We start from the raw sequence: 9,426 nt of genomic DNA, 5'->3' as shown, positions 1-9,426 counted from the left end.
TGTGTGTGTGTGTGTGTGTGTGTGTGTGTGTGTCTATTTTAAGCTGTAAGGTGTTTAAGATCAAACACATTTTAAAAGTACTACATTTTTACTCCCCGCTCTACACTTTGTTTTTGACGTCATATTTGAGATCTTTTTTGTTTAGTGTACCCCCAACTATTTATTGTAGTTATAATTAATTTTCCTACTCTTGTCTTTTAACCTTCATACTAGCTTTGTTTATTATGTATCTGCCTTTACCTGTGAGATTTTTTCCTTTCATGTATTTTCTTATTTCTGGTTACGGCCTTTTTCTTTTCTGTTTAAAGGAGACCCTTTTAACATTTCTTGTAAAGTCAGTTTAATGGTGACGAGCTCCAGTAGTTTTTGTCTAGAAAACTCTTTATCTCTTCTTCAATTCTGAATGATGATAACCTTACCAGGTAGAGTATTCTAGGTTTTAGGTTCCTTTATTTCAGCACTTTAAATATGTCCTGCCACATTTCCTTATGGCCTGTGTAGTTTCTACTGAGAAATCAATTAATGCCCTTATGCGGTTTCCCTTGTATGTGAAAAGTTGTTTACCTCTTGCTGCCTTAAAATTGTCTTATCTGTAACTTTTGCCATTTTAATTACAATATGTCTTGGTGTGGAACCCCTTGGGTTTATCTTGCTTGGAACACTATGCTTCCTGGACCGAGATGTCTGTTTCCTTCTCTAAATTAGGAAAAATTTCAGCCATTATTTCTTCAAATAAACTTTATGCCCCTTTGTCTCTCTTCCTTCTGGGATCCCTATAATGTGAATGTTAGTGTATTTGATGTTGTTCCAGACAGCCCTTACATCATCTTCACTTCTTTTATTCTTTTTTCTTTTTGCCATTCTGATTGGGTGATTTCCACTATTCTATCTTCCAGGTCATTAATCTGTTCTTCTGTATTATCTAATCTGCTGTTGATTCATTCTAATGTATTTTTAATTTCAGTTATTGTATTCTTTAGCTCTGATTGGTTCTTTATTATATTTTCCATTTCTTTGCTGAACTTCTCTCTGAGTTCCTCTATTATACTCTCAAGTTTGGTGAGCACACTTACGACCATTTCTTTGAATTCTTTATCAGGAAAATTACTTATCTCCTCTTCATTAGGGTTTTTTTTCCCAGAAGTTTTTCTTGTTCCTTCATTTGTAACATATTCCTCGGTCTTCTCATTTTGTTTGACCTTTTCTGTTTGTTCTTATGAATTCAATGAGATAGCTATCTCTCAATCCTGAAAAAGCGGCCTCGTGTGTAAGTAACCTCTGTGTAGACTGTGTGCTGGGTGGATTTGGCAGGCAGGTTGGAGCCAGGATGGGCAGATGCAGTGCTGGGCCGCTGGTTGGCTGGGAGGAGCAGGCTGGGAAGGATGGCCCGTTGTATGCACATGTGTGTGGCAGCTCCCTATTGGTCTGACTATCTGCAGCTGGAGTGAGGTCCACGTGGGGCAACATGGTTCATGCACTGCTGTGCCCTGTTGGTCCCAGTGGAGTGGTGCCCTGTTGTTCCGGTTGTCCATCGCAGGAGCAGGGCCCAGGCTGGGCAGCCCAGTGCATTCGTACCAAAGTGCTCTGTGAGAACCAACAGAGCAAGATCCAGATGGAGCAGCCAGTGCCTGCATGTGTGCATGGTGGCACCCTGTTGATCCAGCTGTCCACAGCTAGAGTAGGGTCTGGGCTGGGCAGCCCAGTGCATGCACACCACAGCATCCTGTTGGTCCTGCTTGAGCTAGCTCGGGTATGGCAGTGCCCTGTTGATCTGGTTGTGCATGCATGCTGCAACATTGTGCTGGTCCTGTTGGAGAGAGCTTTGCAACACTCTTGCCTTACAGGTTGGCTAGAACACCTGGATAGAGCTCCTGCCTCTGCTATCTGGGTGGAGGGGAATGTAAACAATGGCCCTCACTGGCACCTCTGATCCCAAAAAGTTCCCTCAGATCCCGGAGAGTTTCATAATTCCCCAGCCATCTCTATGCAATGTCTCTTTGTCTCTCTGTCTCTGTCTCTGTCTCTGTCTCTCTCTCTCTCTCTCTCTCTCACACACACACACACACACACACACACACACATCTCCCTTTCAGTGTGCAGAGGCCTCAGTTGTCTCTCAGGAAGAATTGCTCTAAACGTAGGCGATTCTCCAGTGTGTTTGCTGGAGAGAGCGAGTTCAGCATCCTCCTACACCTCCATCTTGGACCTGCCTCTAAAGCATTATTTTTAGACAAAAATTAACAGATACTTCACGAAGCAGAATGCAAAATCACATTAATTTTTAAAAGCTAAAACGCAAGATTTTAACAAACCTGTTCCATCTCCTCACCCTGTGCTTCGTTTCTGCTATTGAGCACTTACTCTATGCCCAGGTGAAAGGCAGGCTTCCCCCAACCATTTCATCCTCGTGAAAACCCCACAACATTGGGGCTCCAGTGGTCCCCATTTAAGAGAGGAAGTCTGAGGCTCAGAGAGGTGAAGTGACTTGCCCCAGGTCACACAGCAATCAGGAAGTGCTGGAGGTCTTAACCACTATATTTCTCTGTCTCTCTGAAAACATCACTTGGAGAAAGTTGTCTGTGAGGCACTATTCTAGACTGTTCTACAACAGTCCAAACTCTGTTTTATGGAATTCTAAGAGTGAGGGGAGGTCCAAATAGGAGGGCCTCAGACTCCCCCCACCAGTCGATCTGGTATGTTGGGCTTCTGTCCAGGGTTTAATTTGAGGGGAAGGTTCTGCAACTGAGGCGGAGTTTAGACATAGTGTCTGATATGTCGTGCTAAGATGCTGAAACACTGGAAATATTTAACGATTCCAGTGTCCTACCCCAGGAGAAGTTCAGAGGCAAGAAGGGGAGGTGAATGCAACGCTCTCAGCCCAGCCTGGCCTGGGGAGGCATTGGGGGCCCTTCCTGCCCAGGCTCCCTCTCCCAGCCCCTCCTACCTGAAGTCCTCAGACGCCAGCACCTCGTAGTAGTAAAGGAGTTTGCACCTGGGGCCGGGGCTGTGCAAGGCTGTCAGGACGTCCTCCACCACATTGCCAGGTGGGGCATGCATCTGCCACTGGAGCAGGTAGATGCCAGGCCATCGGGTCACGTGGGAGCCCTAAAACAGCAGCCACACCTGACTCTCTGGTCCTCCTGAGGACAATGCCCCCTTCTAAACCAGCCCACCAGCAAGTCCCTCCTCTAAGAGCTTTCCAAAGCCATCCTTGCTCTCTCCACTGTCACCCCCAAATCCCTGGCAGCCGAGAGCCTCCCTCTGAATCTGGGGGAGGGGTCAAGGTCTGGGGGGGTGCGGCTGCAGGACAGCAGGGGTGTGGTTTAGTCAGCCATCTGGATTTGTTGGGCTTTTGTTCTGCTGACCAGGCTTCGCATACTGAGGAGTACCTGAGAAGGATTTGGGAGGGGGAGCTTGCAGGTGGTTAGAGATTGTTAAGAACCCAGAGAGAGAACAAGAAAAGGAGTATTAGCTGTTAAAAGAAGGATATCTTCAAGGAAGGGCTGCATGTTCAGTGGGACCCCAGGGGATGCTGGTGTGCTAGACTCCCCATAGAACCTGCAGTAAGATCTGCAGTGCTCGCCAATGCTTGCATGTGTGAGTGTGCGTGTGCATATATGAATGTGAGTGTGCATGTGAGCATGTATGTGTGAACGCATATATGCATGAGTGCATTGTGTGCTTGTGTGTGTATGTGTGAGTATGCATGTGTGAGAGCATGTATGAGTATAGGTGCATGTATGTATGTGTGAGTGTGTGTGTTTGTGTTCGGGGGCTGGTGATGGTCAACCAGCAGCACTGGCCTCATGGTGGACATGAAGGTCAACAAGGGTAGCTCATGTTCAGTGTCACGTCCGCATTCTGTTCCCAGACCTACAGTTTCTGTGCCATGCCAGTTCTGGAACTTGACTGTGTATCAGAAACCACCGGAAGAGGGCGAGCATCACAGGTTCCAGGCCCCACAGCCAGAGGTTCTGAGTCAGCCTGCTGGGCATGAGCCCTGGAAACCTGCATCTTTGACACAAGTCCCAGGGGATTCTGAGGCTGGTGTCCTAAGTTATTCATCCTGGATATGCCAGGATCTGTCTTTCTCCCGCACTGTCCTGCAGGGTCTCTAAGGCTGAGGACCAGGTCCTATTTGTCCACTGCTGTGTCCCCCAGAATCCTGGCATGCAGTGGGCACCCAGTCCTGCATGATGAGTGAATAAATGAAGCAAGGAATTCAAACCTGAATGCTCTCCCCTTCCCGGCAGACGAGGGGGGCCTCCACGCAGCTGTAGTCTGTGCCCGAGGCCCAGCCTCTGTCCGTCAGCTGCCTGCTGGCCCTGGCCCCAGGCTCCCCAGAGCCCAGCCTGGGCGCCTGCTTGGTGTGGTACAGGCTGAATACCACATCTCCTCGCAGGATGTCGAAGTCCCAGGTGATGACTGATTCCCCCTCCAGAATCTCCACAGTGACCTGCGTGGGCGGGAGAGGTCTGAGAATGGAACCCCCCACCCCCCGTCTGAAATGTCTGGGAGACCCCAACCTGCTGTGGGGGCTGACTCGCAGCCACTGACTGACTAACACAAAGGTACAAAAGGCCAGTAGGGCCACTCCGTAGAGCTCTGCACATCCAGTGCTCCCCGAGGGTCAGGCTGGGCTAGACTGTGGCTGAAATGGCCCCTGAGATTCTTGCCCACATCCATCCTGCCCCCACCCCTCCTTACAGGTTTGTCCTGAGAGTGTGCCCTCAGCAAATCACTGGCATGAGAACCTTCATTTCAGGCTCTGCTCCGGGGGACCCTGACCTATAATGATACCCCAGCCCAGTGGGCCCTCCCAGGCCAGGCCCCAGCACCTCATGGGGGGCCCCTCGGAGCACGCTGGCCGACTGGTAAGTCTCTCTCCACTGGCACAACTGGTCAGATTGCTGCTGCTCCTCTTCCGTTAGATAGAGGGACTTGGGGACCAGCCCTCCTTCAGGGACATTACACTGGGGAACAAAGAAAAAGGTGGCATGTTGGGGCCCAGCAAAGCCTGGGTGACCTATAGAAGAGTGCTCTGTGACCCCTGAAACCAGACCTTTAAAAGCTACCCCTTGGTGAGCTGGGCAGCAGGCTTCTGTGGCTCCATGTAACCCCAGAACCACTACGATGCAGAAGGAACTATTATTCTTCATATTTCACAGATGAGGAAAATGGAGACTCAGAGAGGTCAGACCACTTGCCTAAGATCACAGAGCAGAAAGTGGCTGAACCAGGGTGCGAACCCACATTTCTCAGGCCCCAGGCTCATGTTCCTTACCACTATGCTGGTCCTACAGGCCCATTTGCTAAATGTACGTCATGCATACACATTGTGACAGGTGGAGAAAATGGGCAAGCTTGGCAAAAATCCTAGGAAATATGTTTTATAACCCCAAAATCATTCAAGCATGCTGTTTGGTATTTCCGTTAGAGAAGGGGAGGGGCCTGCCCTCCCACTGCCAGATGAGATAAGACAGATGAGATAGGTCACCCCTGCCTATTATCTCACTGCAGGGGTGGGGAGGGGGTGGATGCAATTAACGGGGGCCTGAGGCCACCTCTCCTGGAAGAGGCTGCCTGATCATCCCACCCCAGGTGGTTGTGGGTTGGGGATAAATCCCTTTGGGTACACCAGCTCTGGCTCCAGGGCCCAGGCCTCTGGGACATTCGAGTCACCTCCTTCTGCAGCAGAGGGTACACAGCCAACAGGTACACTCTGACCGTATCCTAGCAACTTGTCTTGGATGTGGAATACAGGAGGGGCAAGCCTATGACTAGCCCAGTGGGTCTCTAAACTTCTAGAAACGTCTGTCTTGCTCACTGTGTTTGAAAGAGCCAAGGTAAGGCCCCTACTTCAGGGAAGAGTCACCTCTCTTTGGGGCAGCTTTTTTTTTTTTTTTTTTTATTTATGCTTACAGCACCTGATCTTCCTAGGTGGTCTCCCATCTAAATACTAACCAGGCCTGACCCTGCTTAGCTTCCGAGATCAGACATCGGGCTTGTTCAGGGTGGCATGGCCATAGACCATGGACCGTGGCTCCACTGGAGCGCAAACCCAGGACCTTGTGTGTATAAAGCAGACGTGCTAACTGCTATACTATGGAACCACGTCCTGGGGCAGCTTCTAAAACAAGGCCTGCCCCGGCACTCCCCAGCCCCTGGTCCTCGGACAGCCTGCCCCCTCCTGGAGCCCAGAGCTCCAGTCGCCTCACCATGCACTCTCCCCCGAGGAAGTCGGGGATCACTTCTTTATCCAGGTAGTCGACAAGGCCTCCAGGGCCCTGGTAATTGCTGCCGCTGTAGATGAGAAACTTCTGCCGGGTGTTCTCATTGATGAAGGGGCTGATCTGAAATGGGGGAGGTGAGGCAAGATGGAAAGTTGTTTTTTTATTGAAGTATAATTCACATAACATAGAATTAACCATTTCAAAGTGGCTTTTGGTTCATTCACTGTGTTGTACAACTTTCACCATTATCTAATTCGAAGACATTTTTCATCCCCCCAAAATGAAACCCCACATCCATTAGCAGTCACTGCCCTTCCCCTCTCCCCCTGGCCCCTGGCAACAACTAATCTACTTTCTATCTCTATGGATTTGCCTGTTCTGGACATTTCAAATAAATGGAATCATGATATGTGTCCTTTTATGTCTGGCTGTCATTTAGCATGTTTTTGAGGTATATCCATGTGTAGAATTATCGATACTTCCTTTTTATGGCTGAATAATATTCCACTCACAGATGATTGTGTTTTGTATATCCCAGATGAGATATATTTCAACACAGAGCTCTAAGCTGCATGTCAGTTTGTGTTTTCAAGGCATCCTCAATTCTGGTATGGGGTCTGGATCAATAAATTGGTTGGGAGGTAAGAAGGGAAGGAAGGGGGGAAGGAAAAAGGGAAGGAGGGAGGGAAGGAAGGAAGGGTGAATGAACTGTGACACTTAGCATGGCAGGGCACAAGCCAATTCAGCAAAGAATGCCCCAGGCAAAAGATGAACTGGGAACTGGCATCCCACCTGTGTGATCACTCTCCTTCGGCCGCCTGGGAGGCAGTCGCCTGCTCCATCTGGCATGGCCAATGGGCAGGGTGGTTCCCTTACCCCCTCCCCACCTCGGTGACCCTGGAAGCAGCAGCTGCCACTGCAGGCCCCACCCCCACCCCATTCTGGCTTTCACAGCTCCAGACCGAAAGCTGTCCCTCCTTCTTGTCCCTCCAGCTCTGGGGTGGTCAGAGTTACTGAAGCGACTAGGCCCTGGGGGCCTCTCCATCCTGCCCACACCTCTGTAAGCAGCTCCTTCATGTCACCCTCACCCCTCCATTTGGGTGAATCTTGCTTCCGGCCAGGATGCTGACTGACTGGCTCCCAGCCCCACCCAATGGACATCCTCTTAGGAAATCTCTAAATGGTAAGGAAACATAATTTTCACAAAAATCAGGATATTTTGGGATAGGAAGCTTCAGTAGCAGGTTCCTGCTCGTCTCTCCTGCAGCTCCTGCTCCCCCAAACCAGCCCTGACGGAGCCGCAGAAGCCAGAGAACATCTGGCCACAGAAGCCCACTCATGTGCTCTCCTGCTGACAATCCTCCAGGGCTCTCCACCGCCTCGGTACAGGTCCCGTCATCGCCACAGCCAGGCCTTGGCAGGTGCCGATCCCCGAGCATCCTCCCAGCCTCCTCGGGGCAGCTCGCCCTTTTGCTCCAGCTCCTGGGGATTGGTTTTTCAGTTCCTCCAAAGCGTGGTCCTGCCTCCGGGCCTTTGCCCATGCTGCACAGGTTGCCTGCCATACCCTTCCCTCTGCCTTTCCCTGCATGACTCCTGCTCCTTCTTCAGGTCTCGTCCATAAGTCACCTCCACAGCAGGACCTTCCTCAGGTCCCCAATCCGAATTCTCCCCATGCTTCACCCCCTGCCTGGCTTAGTCTCTCCAAAAACCCTGAATGTCCTCATGCCCTTGTCATAGGGAACCATGAAGCATTTACTTGAGTGGTGTTATCCGGTTTATCTCTTCCCACCCCATGACAGTGAGGGGAGACACAATGGCTGGCTTGTGCACTCTGAATCCCCAGGGCCTGGAAAGGTGCCTGGCACATAGTAGGTCCTTAGTAAAACACTGATTCCACTTAACTTTAAACTCTTGAATCCCCATCTTGATTGACCCTCTACTTACAGCAGCACTTCTCAGGCTTCCCTGAGCACTGAACACTCCCACACCCCACTACCCATGGCATTGGGTCAGTAGGACTGGGGCGGGGCGGGGTTGAGATTGTACCCAACCGTGGACCAGCAGCAAGGCCCCGGGGCAGTGGTTTTCAACTGCAAATGATAACCTGTCAGTGGTTGTGAAATCAATTTAGCACATAATGATTAGCTTATTGGTATGCGTGTGTGTGTGTATACATGCATGCAGGCATGCATGTGCCGGGTTGCAGCATAAAGTGTATTTCTCACTGTGGGTCATGGGCAAAATGTTTCACAGTCTCTATAGTACAGGATCCCAGCACTCCCAGCTCACAGGAGTCCCAGGAAGCCTGTACAATTCTGGGTGTGACTCTAGTGATCACGAAACAGGACACAGGATACATAAACTGTGCTCTGTCCATATAGCGAAATACTATTCAGACATAAAAAGAAACAAAGTATTGACATAGACTCTGATGTGGATGAACCTGAAATCATTATGCTAAGTGAGAGAAATCAGACTCAAAAAGACTCATAGTGTTTGATTCCATTTATGTGAAATATCTAGACTAGGCAAATCCATAGAGACACAAAGTAGGTTCATGGTTGCCAGAAGCTGCGAGGGGTGGAGAGGAGAGCAGCTGTTAATGGGTACGGGATTTCCTTTTGGGGTGAAGAAAACATTCTAGAATTAGGTAGTGGCGATGGTTGCACAGCTCTGTGAATATACTAAAAACCACTGACTCATACACTTTAAAGGGGTGACCTTTGTGGCGTATGAGTTAGAAGAAATGACACAGCACAAGCGGGTCGGGCAGCTCACAGAGGGACACCCTCCCACCTTAGCCTCCTGCTCTTACCAGTGTCCACAGCACCGGGAAGACGCGGGGGGCACGCACAATAAGCAGCCGGCCCAGGGTCTCGGGGTAGTTGTCCTCGACCACCTCAATCATCCGCAGGAGGGCCTTCACCCCCGGCCGCCACAGATGCCTCATGTTGAGTCCTTCCAGGTCCACCAGGCAGGTCCAGGAGCTGCGGCAGACATGGAGCCCCTCACTACACCTCGCCCTGCCACTTCCTAACCCCCTCTGTGGGGAGGCAGGGGGCCAACAGACAGGGACAAATGGAGAGGCTCAGTGAGGCAGGGCTATGAACAGAAGGGGCAGGGGTCACAGGACACGCTCGTGGATCCTGCCACCATGGGGAGGCCACATAGCCAAAAGGCCCAGAGTATGGAC

The 9,426-nt window shown here is 50.4% G+C and overlaps 1 protein-coding gene and 1 pseudogene across 1 annotated transcript in view; both read right to left on the bottom strand.

Moving 5' to 3' along the window:
• Positions 1-9,426, bottom strand: part of SEC14L5 (SEC14 like lipid binding 5) — a 42,574-nt gene that overhangs the window by 2,367 nt on the left and 30,781 nt on the right. Inside the window, exons 11-15 of the mRNA XM_039885281.1 lie at positions 9,049-9,220; positions 6,219-6,353; positions 4,839-4,973; positions 4,229-4,456; positions 2,945-3,105 (exon numbers count right to left, since the gene is read on the bottom strand). Coding sequence (XP_039741215.1) covers positions 2,945-3,105; positions 4,229-4,456; positions 4,839-4,973; positions 6,219-6,353; positions 9,049-9,220 — 831 coding nt within the window. The remainder of the gene's footprint in view (positions 1-2,944; positions 3,106-4,228; positions 4,457-4,838; positions 4,974-6,218; positions 6,354-9,048; positions 9,221-9,426) is intronic.
• LOC120620684 (uncharacterized) lies at positions 5,916-6,031 on the bottom strand (annotated as a pseudogene).

The sequence above is a fragment of the Pteropus medius genome, unplaced genomic scaffold (genome assembly GCF_902729225.1).
Source record: "Pteropus medius unplaced genomic scaffold, Ma_sr-lr_union100, whole genome shotgun sequence".
NCBI classification, from domain to species: domain Eukaryota; kingdom Metazoa; phylum Chordata; class Mammalia; order Chiroptera; family Pteropodidae; genus Pteropus; species Pteropus medius.
Note: the sequence above shows the minus strand (reverse complement) of the source record. Positions and strands in the feature narration are given on the sequence as shown.